Genomic DNA, 14,723 nt, shown 5'->3' on the forward strand with positions numbered 1-14,723 from the left:
TGGACCTTTTGCTGTAAGACTTCAAAATGTAAACTTGTTTGGATCTTCTTCTCAAATATCTTGGCTTTTGTTTAGCAGGTGTCCTTGCTTCACTGGCTCTAGGACTACCATTAAGGTCTTGCTCTGCTTCAACATTATCCTTTGCATATTTAGGCTGCATGCTTTGCACAGTAAAACACTTGCACACTCGCAAAAAACACCTTGTTCTATATAGCCAAGATAACCTATATTAGATTTAGCCTTACAGGTTTTACACATGCAGCATAGGAGCCACACAGATCACCTGCAACACTACACTTGCAAATCTGAATACAGCTTTGGAGATTCTGATTACGCATGCGCAGATTCTGAAGAGACATTTGCAGAACTCTCCACACACATTTGCAAATAGTTTTGCTACAATAATGGAATAAGAATAACAATAATTAATAAGAATTAAACTTGATCCAGCCTCATGGGGACCAGCAGCAACATATTGGGTTTTATTACACTTTTCTCCAGTGATGGCTACAGTTTTGCTTTGTACCAAACATTTGAATGAGAGCGGCCACCACAGTTGCCCCCTGTTCTCAGTTAACCCCAGTCAGTGCTGTACAAACTCTGCTAGAATTTAAATGTTTAGTAGTTTGAGGAGTTATGTAAGTGTGTGTGTGCATGCACGCGTGCGTGCGTGCGTGCGTGTGTGCCTTAGTGGATACCAAGCTGTTGCACAGGAGAGCCTTATGGCTAGAGGACACAGCTGTTCCAAAAGAGGAGCTCTGCAGTTGTGCAGTACATTATACACACATTTGAACGATAGACCCCAGAGCACACAAGTGCAGGGCAATAGCAGTGGGGGCACACTTTCTCTTCATCTTTCTCTTCCTCTGAGGATCAACAAAGAGTCAGTGTTTTAGATGCTCAACTTTATCTTTTGTTGTGTTGTATGAACTTTGTGGCACCGCACCTCCTGAGTGAGAATTTTGTTTTGAAATATACTGGTATGTGATTTGATTGTGATTCTAGAAAAATACTGCAAGGAGTGATGTTTATTGATGACAGTTGGCACACAAAATGTTTGTATACCTACACATTTTTCATTTTTTAAGAGTAGAGCCCCACAATGCAATTGTGATATTAGGTAATCACAGATATATCGGCATCTATGTTGACCGATAAGTAACTAATTGCATTACAGAGAATGCCAAAGATATGTTTGCGGTCACCGTTACATAGTTTAAAAAAAAACAACTAAATAAATGTTATTTAAATGTGTTGTTATTAATATTAATATTGGGCGATATATCATCAGACTTTTTAAAACTCTGAGGTCGTTATTGGTATCAACCACAAACATCCATTATCGTTGGCGCTCTATTCACTAGTGGGGAGATCCACATTAACAAGTGAAGTTTCTCGAATAAGGGGCAAAACTTCTATTTCGAGATATCCTTTTAACCTGAATGTAAGAATCCTCATAGACAGGTTAGATGATGCTATCTTCTGTCAATATATATGCACAATAAACGTTTGGCATATTTGTCCAGTGTGAACACCGGAACTCCAAACTCCTTGGTGTTGGTGAGAATATAATTAGAGACTGTGTCAATTAAAACTCTTCCCCTCTCCCCCACCCTCAATCTCTTAGGGCTGGATGAATGAGATCCACAGCTACGACCCGGAGACGTACCATGCCACGCTGACCCACTCTGTTTACGTCCGTCTAGAGGGCTCTGTCCTGCGTCTGTCCAAGCCTAACCGGAACATCTCCCGTCGTGCCACACACAACGAGCCTAAACCGGATGTCACCTACATCAGCCAGAAGATCTATGACCTGACGGATAGCAAGGTGTGGTGGTGGTTGTGGGTGTGTGTGGGTAATGAGAAATGCAAGAGAGATGCTGAAATTTCAGACTGTGTGCTTATGTGAGAGAAGGAAAAATATGAATGTGTTCAGTGCGTGTGTGTCTCTGCTGGCTTCTCAGTGTATTTGTGCTTTTGATGATGAGCTTTACAGATGGTGACATCAAGCACACATCCCTTCATATTTGACTCTGCCTGAGTGCATGCTTGCTAATAGGTCAAGTTCAGTGACAAGGCTACTCATTGTCAGAGTCACATACCGTGTGTAAACATGGAGTGAATATCACAGTCACTGACCCTGTACACACAACTTTGCGTCTTGTGTAGTATTGTGCTGAGTCATGTGTTTTGTATATCTAAAGCGAGGACAGCAAGAAGACATTTCTCAATTAATGAAGCAAAGGGGTCATTATGGATGTCGTCATCATGCAGCTTCTCTCTGGAACTGAAAGGCTCCCTAAAGTATAATTTCACCATCATTATTGTGGGTATTTAGTCCGTCTTGAATGTTACCTGCAACAGCAAGTCACATTCAAGACGGACTTAAACAGACATTAACAATACAAGGGATATATTCTTACATTGCTGGTCAAAGACAAATTGAGCTTTGCGTTAGATAAATGTAATTACAAACTAGATGAGTCGTTTGCACCTTTGGTTTATATTTCCAAAAACATTTCCCCAGTTGCTGCCAATTTTAGTTTTAGTTTGTCCTTATTTGTCGTCATTTCAATGTGGACAATCTACTGCCCCAAAAACAACAACAAAACAACAACAACAACAACAACAACAACACTCTCTAACATTGTCATGTTCATGCTTTGATTATATGAACTCGTCTATATGCCCCCCATAGATCTACCTGGTGCCCCAAAGCTTGGCTAGGAAGAGAGTTTGGAACAAGAAGTACCCCATTGGCATTGAGCTGGCCAAGCAGGAGAACTTCATGTCCAAGGCCCAGGTAGAGAAGCCCGAAGCTGGGGAGGAGAAACTAACAGGGCTGGGTGAGAAGCTGGAACAAACGGACAAATGCGAGAAAGTTGAGGTATCAGGGTCAGCAGAGGAACCCAAAAGACCAACCTCTGGAGGTGGGGATCTGACTATCTACCTGTTTGGGAGGACAGGGCGGGAGAAGGAAGAGTGGTTCCGGAGATTTCTGCTGGCGTCTCGAATAAAGTCAGAGGGAAGAGGTGGCAGTCTGCCTGGCATCTGCAAGAGTGGTGAGTTTAAGACTGAGCTGTGTACAGTATCACACACCAAAATGCAAACAGCCATTAATGTACAGTATATGGGTTTATCTGTCTCTCGCACCCTTTCCACACACATCCTATATTTGCACAGACACACATCACCTTCCGCAGTCAGAATAGCCATTCTCTTGAAGATGTAACTACACAGCCATCAGATCTGTGCATAAACCCCAGTTTAGGGACTGCCAATCCCCTCAATTGAGCGAACAGATGAGTGTGAATGGGTCAGCAGGATTACATGCACAGAGAAGCAGTATATTATAGCATTGGTCTCCACTGTGGGATATAAGCCTGCAAGGATAAGGCCCAATTCAAAGGAAAACATTAGCACTGTGTGGGTCTAGTGATAAAGGCAGTGCAGGGTGAACAGGATTACTGGAAAGATGATTTAAATACCAAGCCTGTTTTGTGGATATACAAAGCAGTTATGTTGAAAATGACTGTTCCAGTGCTAATATGACTCAGAGAGAGGATGCAGTGTGTCATCTGGTGTAAAGCATGCTGATTCAGATTGTTGCAGTATGTTGTGAGAAATTAATAAAATAATAGATGCTCACTATCCAAGGCCTTGAGCATGCATTATGTATGTAACATATGATGCATTGATTTGAATCGCTGGAAATGTTGTTGATGCATAATTGTATCACAAAAACCTCCCCCTCCCACCCCCCTCCACTTTAGCCTTCTTGCCCTCCCGCAGTAGCAGCACTCAATCTGGTGGAGGCCTGGAGGCTGACAGCAGGAGCAGCAGCCGAGGTAGCCTGGAGGAGCTGCCTCAGTCTCGCCACAGAGAGACCTCCTCTGCTCCCTCCTGTGGCTATACTGGAGGAATGAAGCAGAAGATGCTGTTGGACTATAATGTCTACATGGCCAAATATGTCAACCCTCAGGCCCCAGAGAAAAGTCCAACTGCCACCGACAGCCCTGGGCCCAGCCCCGAGTGCAGCCCCACAACTACCAAAAAGGTGAGAGACTGGGGGATACATGAGAGGCTGAAAAGACTAACCAGGCAAAATGGGCATCACCTGGTCATGTCACTAGGTCATAGGTAATTTGTAGTTATTACTAATTGTAGATGTGTTAGTGAAATAATATCAACTAAGTCAGCCCCTGCTTTTTTACTTAAAAGTATCCTGTGAAGTTTTTGGAGCAATCTTTTTCTAAAAATAGCCCCTGTTTTGTTTGTATTTGATGGTTGATGTTTGTAACGTGCAAAATAAACTTGGCAATGCGTCAACAAAGGGCAAGTAAGGAATATAAATTGTTTTAACACATAATCTATATCTGGATACATTATCTGGATAATGACATCCGATTTTTGTTATCTCTATTTTTTTAAGAAGAGGTTTACGCTGTAATGGATTGCATTTATACTTTGCATTAACATGCTTTTTTTTCTTATCCAGGTAAGTTATCCAGATATCTGATACGTAAACAGAACTTTTGTTTGTATGCAAGAAAACTCCACAGAGTATTTTTAATTGTGTGGCCATTTCATGTAAAGTGGCCCTTTGTCAAAATCTAGTTTACAGACCTTAAAGCAACACCAAAGCACTTTTCCTCTTCGGTCCCCCTACAGGTTGGAAGTGGAATTGTCCATTACTGTTCTCATTCGAACTACAGATCCGCTACCTGATCTGGCAAACTTGCATAGTGCGGTTTTAGCCGATAGAGGGCTGCAAAGCGAATGCAGAAGTGCCGTTCACCCTGTTACGAGTTGATGAAGCACTGAAACAATTTTGGAAACATTATTTTAAGGTACAAAAGAATCTTTGGTGTTGCTTTAATTAAATGAGTTTATATTGTGATCATGAGGCCCACCAACAGGCTAATCTGGCCATGAAAGTAGATGGAGCCTGGATCAAAGCCAGGCTTGATAAAGACTGTTATTATACTTGATCAGAACCTGTTAACTTACCTTTAATCTTCTTGAAATAAAATGATGTGTCCTTCAGATACGCAGGAGTTCAGAGGAGACGGTGGAGCCTGAGGCCTGGGTCAACGCTTTTGTGGGAAGGATGTTCTGGGATTTCCTGGGAGAGAAATACTGGGCCAATGTAGTCTCCAAAAAGATCCAGATGAAGCTCAGTAAGATCAGGGTGGGTACTGGTGCTAGCTTGTACAAACATACATCTGCAGTATAACTAACACATTAGAAAAATGTATCCACAATGTGATACGTTCAAGAGACAATTTTGTGTCTAAATGTCTTCTGTGTTTCAGCTGCCATATGTTATGAATGAGCTGACTTTGACAGAGCTAGACATGGGCTTTTCCATTCCTAAGATCCTTCATGCCTCTAAACCCTCTGTGGACCACCAAGGTAGGAAGAGAAGCTACACTAGGTATGTCATGTTTTCCACATGGTGGTGGCCTGCTACAAAACCGATTTTAGACCTGCCATCAATATTCTTCCCCTTCCTCTGCTATCCTTCATCCTTCATCATAACCCAGGCTGTTTATCAGTTCTCCCTCTTGCCTTTCTGACAGAATAGTGAGACATGCTCTCACTTTTATTTCCCCCTTAATCTGTCCATCTCCCTCTCGTCCCATTCCTCCATCTTCCCTAAGCTTTGCTCCTCTTCTTTCTGGATTAAGACATTTTCCCTTACACTCCAACCCTCTCTGCTCTGGAGTCTAGCCCCTCTGCATGCCTCGCTCTAGTAAGCCACAGTAATTAAACTTCACGTCTTGGGTCCCCCTCATCCATTACTGAGACACTGAGTCACCCTGCCCGCCGCCTGCCTTGAGCCCCAGCAAAGGGATAGGTTGGACACACAGAGACAATACAGAGATGTATGGCATATTAATTCCTACCGAGGTGGCCTGGTTTGGGGGGGGAATGAGAAATGAGAAGCTTACGAAGGGGAAGAAGATGAACATGTTGTGGGAGCAATGTTTTAATCATTAGTTGTGCTAATGTCCAACCGCGTCCACCCAGGCTGCTGTGCCACACTACACCCCGTAACGCCCTGCTGTGCCCTACTATGACATGAACTACTACGACTACCATTGTGATCACTGTTTCACTATCTTTATTATGACTATTATTGCCACCATTCACCACTCCCCCAACTGGTGCCGTCAGACACCGCCTACCAAGAGTCTGGGTCTGTCCGAGTTTTCTTCCTAACAAAAAAGGGAGTTTTTCCTTGCCACTGTCGCAATAGCTACTGCTAATGCTTGCTCTTGAGGCAACCACTGTAATAGTTGGGGCTTCGTAAACTACAGAGTTTGGTCTAGACCTACTCTATCTGTAAAGTGTCTCGAGATAACTCTTGTTATGATTTGATACTATAAATAAAATTGAAATTGAATTGAAAATTGCTTTTAAGCAAAGAGCAAAGGAGGACATTTTTTAAAATAAAGCTTGCTATTTTTCCCCTTAATTAATATAGATGTAATGTGTAGGTTGCCATATTTGTATTCTTGTCCTAATTTTTGAAATATTCAGGGTGTATTAAAAGATGGTTTAGTCTAATGTCTGAAGATACCTTTTGCTATTCAGATGAAGCAGCCAATCATGAGTCATTCTCCTGTCAGCCACATTTACACGGCTGAGTCTGCAATGCTCATTAATGTGTTCTGTCTCAACCTATACACCCACAGAAATATACTCACAAAGCATAATCCGTTGATCCCAGCACATAATTAGTCCTGGGGGACTAGTATCTCTAGAAGCACTTGTAAACCTGCATGAACAGAACAGAACAGGATGCATTTGCTTCGATAATGACATTCCTAATTTCATACTGTATTAATATTTATTTTTTCCTGTGATGATAAGAAGGAGAGTGAGTGAGTGCCTCCTGACTCCTTAATGTTGGGAGGACATGATTTTATTTACAATAGTTGTACTGTGCTCCCAAGAACTACTAAATGCACACAAGCTTGCGAAAAGCTCGGCATTACTTATATAATTAAGTAAAATGTTTTATTCAGTACCCAGACATTAATAATGTGATCATATGTTTATCAATTCTACAAGACTATCAAGGATTGGACATAAAATAGGATTGGCTGATATGGCTCTGTAAGACTGTAATGCTCATTGTTAAGAAAACCAAACCATTAAATAGCTAAAGGTTGAGGTGCAAAATGTGTTTCTGATCTGGTGGTCGTGGTGAAGTAATACATGGCCCCTGGGTGGTGTCAGAATAAAGGTATTTGGCAACATATCACAAGAGGTTATCGTGTTGTGAGCATGAACATGTTAAGAGATGTACGTGACAGTATCACATAGTTTAATTGTGTGAGGATGATTTAAGCAGAAAGATCATCATGTCCCTTTTGACATCATAAACACTCCATTTTTTGAGTGTTTAGGCATGAAGTATTTATAATATGTATAGTTATGGTTAGTCATTTCTGTAAAGTTTAACGATAATCAGTGTAAACCACTGATATGGTAACATTCCATCATTTGCTACATAGCACAAAGTATAGCTGAGGTTAATAGGAATGTCATTAGTTTGACTGATATTTGGTCATAAACCAATGCATTGAGTACAGTTGTCGAGACATTACACCAAAAAACAAAAATGTCAACTGTGGTGTCATTACCGGAAAAAAAAACGTGTTTGGTCAGTAGACTTCATCCTCTTGGGATCATGGATGTCTGTACAAACTTTCATGGCAATCCATCCAATAGTTATTAATAGTTGTTGAGATATTTCAGTCTGGTTGACCGACATATAAGCTATATACAGTATATTACAATAACTTTGATTCAAGGCAATATCTTGTCTCATATAATATTGCTGTTATAGTGATATATTTCCCAGTTCGATGTAGAAGTGGTTTAGCTACAGTATGTTGACATTTATTATGCACTCCAGACCGTCTCTCCCTCCTCTGTGTCTCGTTCTAGACAGAGACGACGAGACACTGTCCAACGTTTTCTGACTTAATGCTGTCATTTAGTTTCTCTTTGACACTGCTGCCACACACATACACATCAGTGAGCATTATGGAGACTAGAATGAAGAGTAAAAAGGAGCGAGGCAGAGGATTAATAAAGATCACTTATCAGTTATAAATGACGTTATGGTTAATTGAGCAAACAGCAGGGGGATCGTTCTCCCGTCGCCTCCTGAGAAGTGTAAACAGGAAGTAGCCTGATAAGCCAATAAGGAGGCACCTCTGCCCAAGAGCTGACCTTTTCAGTGTTTGCTAGATAGGACTTCCTCCTGGCAGCTTTGCAGGGGACCTAACAGCAATTAGACACCATGCAGGAGGTTCTTCTTTACTCATAGAAATAGCATTCTCAGTTGGTATTGTTGGGGATGAAAAGTAGCATGGTTATAATTTTGAGATGTAATATGTATGCGTGGTTTCTGTCCAGGTCTGTGGTTTGATCTGGAGGTCTCCTACACGGGCTCCTTCCTCATGACACTAGAGACCAAGATGAACCTGGCCCGTCTGGGGAAGGAGGGGGAGGGGCTCGGGGAGCACGGAAAAGAGTGGTGAGGATTTTAATCACATTTAGTAATGAAGCTTAGTCTGAGTTTATCGAGCGATTGTTTGTGTTTGTCATTCTTATAACACATTCTCAGTGACTAGGCCAAAATAGGTTGTTTGAAGGATTAGCCTTTTTTTTTTTTGCTAAACAAACAGCTCTGAGCTGAATGCTAATTGAGCAGATTTGCATTTAGAACCATTAGTTCACATCTGTTTTTTCACAATGTCCTCTTGCTCCCTTCTCTTAATATACATATCCTCTCTCTGGACGCTTACCACTGTGGATTTGTCCAATGGCTGGTGAGTTTGGGAATTGATGCCCATAGACGCTGTCACTGAAACAACACATTTTGTTCTGGTTTCTTTTCTTAAGTGAATCATTGGAGATTAATTCCCTGTGATTTCATCACTAGTGGGAATGCATTTAATGGGAATTAGCTTTAACTGTTAACCATTAAAGCATGACTTTGCAACAATGAGTGTTTATGTGTGTGTGACAGGCCCAGGCCACGGACATACTGTCTGGCAGACAGCGATGAGGAGTCGTCTAGTGCCGGCTCATCGGATGAAGAGGACCCCCCTGAACTCCTCAGTGACAAAGCCATTCTTCCTGGAGCCGAGGGGTGAGCACATGTCTCTTTACATAATCACATACTTGAATTGAAAATGAGCAGAAACAGATTCACACTGATGTGTTGAAGCAGCCTGTTCTGCCCTTTCAGTCTGCCCACCCACTCAGTCCCAAATGTTCTGAAAGTTTGTTGCTGATTTAATGTAGCACCCGGTCACTCCCCTCCATCGTGGGTGCTGAGTAGCAAGAGATGCTGTTCAGAATAAATAATGAACCTGACTCACTCCTTGCCTCCCTTCCTCCTCCGTTTCCATCCACTGCTCACGTAGCTACGTGGGAGGCCACAGGCCCAGCAAGATCATGCGCTTCGTGGACAAGATAGCTAAGTCAAAGTACTTTCAGAAAGCCACAGAGACGGAGTTTATTAAGAAGAAGATGGAGGAGGTGTCTAACACGCCCCTGCTGCTCACCGTGGAGGTGCAAGAGTTCCGTGGGACGCTGGCTGTCAACATCCCACCTCCCCCCACGGACAGAATATGGTACGTTCACTTCCAGAGAGGGGTGCATTGAACTGAGGATGTAGTCAGTGAGTGTGTGGGAATCCTGGTTTGAGAATATAACTTGGCGCCCTCTTTTGGGCAAATACAGACATACAATAAAAGAATAGAAATGTGAAAAATGAACTTAATATTCTTGATATTTAAGAAAATGAGGGCACACATGTTTGTATTTTCATTGAAGATGTGGAATGTTAAATCCTTAAGTACACACTGTGTGCTTTATAAGCTTAATTATAATGACTATCTTAGAAAAAATAATAATGATCACCTTCATTGGTTCCCAATCTGTAAGTTGAAAGGACAATCTGAGGGGTCACTGGCTGATTAAAACATATATTTCTGTTTCAAAATAATGTTTTTTTATGAATACTCAATACTTTCACCTCTTTAGGCATCTAAAAGACCTTCAAAAAACAATCCTAGATGGAAAAATCACGCTTTGGCTGAATTGCTCAAAACTCATGCACACACTGAGGCCATGATCTATGATGAGAGGTCAGAAGTAGACTGCCTCATTTAATAAGGGGTCACAAGCCAAAAATGTCGGGAACCAGTGATCTATACAGCATCATCCTGATCTTAATTTGTGTCGCACTGCCTTATGTTGTAAAATATGAAAATGTATTACATTTTGTAGAATAAACCAAAGATGCCTACTTTCATGGAGCCTATCTGAAAACTCAGACTGCAATTCAGCTTGTATAAGATTATATCATTTTTAAACATGAATGTGTCCTCTTGGTTGTCAGGTATGGTTTCCGGAGTCCGCCTCACCTGGAGCTGAAAGCACGGCCTAAACTGGGTGAGAGGGAGGTCACTTTAGTTCATGTGACAGATTGGATTGAGAAGAAACTGGACCAGGAATTCCAGGTATACACTGAGAAAAATATGCAAATGCTGAGTCATGAATACAATTAAATTACATTGTTAATATAATTAGTAGGTTATGTCATATTTTATGGTGTGTATCAACTTCTGTGCAGTTTAAAAACCTCAGTTGCCTGACTGAGAGGCTGAAACTTTACGCAAGGACAATGTCACCCCAAATATTTTAGGGTGATAATTTAGGTCATAAATAAGGACTTTGGGATTCATGTATGGCTGCCCACCTACATGCACTTCAAAGCAATGTGCCTGTGGCTTTCCCACCCCTCATATATATCCAAAGTAATGATACGCCTGCCTCTAGAGAACTGCCCTGAAGCACAGCTGCAAACTACTGTCCCTGTCAGGTCTACCACACATCTACATTTATCCCTGCCTGACTCCTCTGTGGGTTATTATTATGTACCACCCCCCTAAACCATGCCTCCAGTAAAATACAGTGCAGCAGTGCTCACTGTTGTCATTTGTGAGTGAGTGTATACATCTGGCTTTCAACAAATGCTGAACATCAACAAACTCAGGCCTCATTGGTTTCCAGACATTACTCTCTGACTGACTTTTAGCTAAACATTTCCAGGTCGGGTCGACATAGTATCGCTTTGCCAGGCCTTCCTCCACAGCGCTGCGGTGGAGGGTCTGGCTAGTCCATACAGCATATGCACAGGGGATGATGTATTTCAGGTCATTTTTTCTCCAATTTGTGTTAGCAGATATACTCTCATGCCACTGTCTTTATTTGGTGTATATTTCTTTAGTTGAAAAGTATATTAATCCGTTGTTTCTGCTTCATTCCCTTCACTAGAAAGATAGCTTTTGATTAGGTATATTTCCATTTTATTGTTGAAATTAAAAGGAATTTGCTTGTCACTGTGCTTGTCCTCCCACAGAAAATATTTGTAATGCCAAACATGGACGATGTATGGCTACCCATAATGCACTCTGCCATGGACACACGTTCCAATGCCAACTTGGTTACTATGACAAATGATGCCTTGAAGGACCCAGAACCTGAGGAGTCTGAGGTCTCTGACATGTGAAGACTGCTTTTCAAAGTGCATAATGACAGACATTTTATCAGCATGGTAATATGGCAAGTCCCCGCCCCTCTCAGAGACCCATGGCTGTCGCATGGGTCGGACCAACTCTCCAATATTTTTACCCATGTTCCAGTCCCATTGTTGCACCACCGATGAAGTGCACTCACAAAACTGGAAGTGTTGGGGTAACTAAAAGCAGGAAAACCGAGGACAATTGTGACTGATAGATTGTCATCCAATTGCACAGTTGTATTTGTGTGACATAAAATATTATGATTCATTCTCTGATGAAATACATGGGCATGTCGAGACTGCTTAACAAATGTGTGGTGATGGATCGACTAACAGCCATCAGATTCAACCAGAAGAACCATAATACCTGTGATGTACAGCTGCACCAAACATGGTAGTTGTATGGTGCACATTTTTGTGCAACCTTTCTAATCAAGTGGTTTATTGTTGCTATAACTCTACAAGAACTTTGAGGCCACTGATGAAGTGTGTATGTCTGAGTGAGCAAACGTTTGACGGATTAATCCTAAAATTTGGAGATGGTTTTGCTGAAAGCCCCTTTGTCTATTATTTGATACACATTTCACAGGGATATCAACTCATTGATTACCCATCCACACTGCTGCCTGTGCCAGTCGACCGGCACCTTTATGCAAACAGATAATGGCGCTGTGTCTATCGAAGACACAGTTCAGTTTAAATCCACAATGGACACTATCATACCATAACAGCCTGTGTGCTTAACTGTGTGGTAGGGATTAGAGCTAAAACTGACTTTAAAGGGGAGAATTAAAACATAGCTGCAAAGACAGCAGCTGAACATTGCTTAGGTCTAATGAATGTATAAATAGGAATGCAGCTCCCTAGCTGTGCTAAGTATAGCTCATTCACTGACAACGTGCTTCTACACATGCTTCAAGACTTCTTTTCATGTTATATTCAGAGTTGAGCAAAAGTAATAACTTCATTTTTATTGCCAAAGCAATCTTTCAGTCCTGCCTGAAGGCTAAGTATGAGGTAAACAGTGACAAATTAGCAATCAGTTAATTATCGTGTTCCTATTAAGGTCACTCCAGTGATGTACAGCCTAAGTTTGGGCAGACTGAAACCCTTTTATAAACTCAAAAACCTAGTTTTTTTTTTTTTTTATGTAAACAGGGGAACATACCCACTCTTCCTGTTTAATTTGAATAAATAACATACTGGATATTAGCCATATTATTTAATGTCAGCATTCAAATGAATGCTTTTTGTTGAATTATTTGATTTGCAGTTTTGTTCTGTACTGTACACATTCAAGAGGAATAACACCATATCAACTACAACAGCTATTTTGTAATCTGCCATAGACGGCCGGCTGCTTTACAGACAATTATTTTACATGTTTTATGTTTAAATGTGCTGGCGAAGTGTGTTAGGCAGAAAGTGCCTTTAAAATAAACATTCCTCCGTAGTGAGCCACCACATTTGTTGCATCAGTTGAGGATAGAAAGTGTCTTTGTGCCATTACTGTGTACGTTGTGTCATGACTTTTGTTTTCGGTGGTGTTCATTTGCACAGTGACGAAATATCAAAAATTACTGTCGTGTTCAGTGATGTCACAGAATGTTATGGTTCGATCGTTGTGGATCAATAAAACCTTTTGCTTGGAAAGAGTTTGTGCTTCATTGTGGTGTAACATAAGAAAATTAAGAGGACAATGCCAAATTCTCATCAGAAGCCATCCATCTGTGTATATCAAGATTGCTTTACATTTCTGTTAAGGGCAGCAAATATTTTCATTATCAATTAATCTGATTATTTGGGACTAATCATTTTGCCTATAAAAAGGTGAAAAAATACACAAATGTACACCCACAAGCAGATTTATAATATGATGCAAGTCAACAAGGACTGCATACTTATTCAAAATGCCAACTCTTAGATATTAGACTTAAATCTTAGTTACTGCATTTAGATTGTGTCTTGCTTTTAAAAGAGAGACTTGGTAAAATTGCCAAGAAACCCCAGTTATAACAAGACGTATGATCTTGCACTAGTCTTGACCTGTGTGAATAGCCAAGGAAAAAGGCAATTCAGGTTTCAACTATAGTGCCTAAAAATCAATTTACCAAAACGTGTAAGTGGAATGAAATGAACGACAATACTGTGCTGTTAAGAAATGCTTTATTCATACATGGCATTATACTCCTACAGTTCCAATATATTTCAGACTTCTGGTTCTAAAATGCATGTTAATTTGAGTCCTGGTGTCAGCTTTGTCCATTTCCAGAGCACCGTCTGATTGCTGCAGAACAAAAACAGTTATTGAAAACATCATGCATTAAAAGACATTGAGAGTCATGTCAGACTTGTGTTATCTTCACAAAATCAGAAGTCTAACCATGAGCATTGTTCATAACTTCCTGCTCACCCAAAAGATACTTACCATGTTGCTATTGCTGGGCTCAGTCCACACCGAAACCTATTTCCTGTAAATATAAAATGTCTGAATGAACACGATTATTGAAACACGCACACCAGACTGGTGTTTGTGGGTCAAGTCAGATTAAATGTTGACTTCATTTGTTTACATCAGAAGTCTAACGCACGTTAATCATCATTCATGAACTTAAAAAAAAAAGATTTTAAACTTTTCTTTGATAAATACTCACTCGTCAAAGTCATGGAGGGCCATCATCCTTCAAGCCTCGTGTAGCTCAAAACCACCGCATGGATCCGAGTTTATTACCGGCCCTGTTGATCGCACAACATATTGTAGATTTTGTAAAATTTGTATTGTAAAAAGAAAATAATTTATAGTAAATTTGCCAGACTGTCGGAAAAAAAACCCACAAACTTACCTCCGCATTTCCACCTTCATGCGGCCCAGTCACATTGCTCCAACATGCACTATAATGCTTTATAATATAAAGTACATTTTCTGCATACTTAAGTCACGTATTATAATACTGACTTAAAAATATGCACACAAACAATCTTTTCCTAGCCATGTTAAATGCAAATATTTCGAGTCGGAATAGACACAGCATGGTCTCAGAAATGGACGTCTTCTGCAATCTGCGGAGAAAATGTCCCCCGGAACTATTTTATAGCACATCCGGTG

At 40.9% G+C, this 14,723-nt stretch overlaps 1 protein-coding gene and 1 long non-coding RNA gene across 5 annotated transcripts in view; one reads left to right on the forward strand and one right to left on the reverse strand.

The window, feature by feature from the left end:
- tex2 (testis expressed 2) overlaps positions 1–13,270 on the forward strand; it is a 31,703-nt gene extending 18,433 nt beyond the window's left edge. For 2 of the 3 annotated variants that reach the window (XM_031312283.2, XM_031312282.2), the window contains 10 exons: positions 1,628–1,828; positions 2,699–3,062; positions 3,774–4,057; positions 5,048–5,191; positions 5,316–5,415; positions 8,437–8,557; positions 9,053–9,175; positions 9,453–9,662; positions 10,433–10,553; positions 11,456–13,270. In XM_031312283.2, coding sequence (XP_031168143.1) covers positions 1,628–1,828; positions 2,699–3,062; positions 3,774–4,057; positions 5,048–5,191; positions 5,316–5,415; positions 8,437–8,557; positions 9,053–9,175; positions 9,453–9,662; positions 10,433–10,553; positions 11,456–11,605 — 1,818 coding nt within the window. In that variant the 3' untranslated portion in view covers positions 11,606–13,270. The remainder of the gene's footprint in view (positions 1–1,627; positions 1,829–2,698; positions 3,063–3,773; positions 4,058–5,047; positions 5,192–5,315; positions 5,416–8,436; positions 8,558–9,052; positions 9,176–9,452; positions 9,663–10,432; positions 10,554–11,455) is intronic. The other variant, XM_031312285.2, reaches the window with a different exon arrangement.
- Positions 13,271–13,766: 496 nt separating this feature from the next.
- LOC116059301 lies at positions 13,767–14,712 on the reverse strand. 2 transcript variants are annotated; one of them, XR_004107282.2, is made up of 4 exons: positions 14,461–14,712; positions 14,272–14,353; positions 14,046–14,088; positions 13,767–13,904 (listed from the first exon to the last, which is right to left on the reverse strand). It is a non-coding gene; the product is annotated as an uncharacterized LOC116059301 (long non-coding RNA). The 2 variants fall into 2 exon arrangements; XR_004896253.1 differs by having other exon boundaries at positions 14,031–14,088.
- Between the last annotated feature and the right edge of the window lie 11 nt (positions 14,713–14,723).

This window comes from Sander lucioperca, chromosome 21 (genome assembly GCF_008315115.2).
Source record: "Sander lucioperca isolate FBNREF2018 chromosome 21, SLUC_FBN_1.2, whole genome shotgun sequence".
In the NCBI taxonomy this organism is placed as follows: Eukaryota; Metazoa; Chordata; class Actinopteri; order Perciformes; family Percidae; genus Sander; species Sander lucioperca.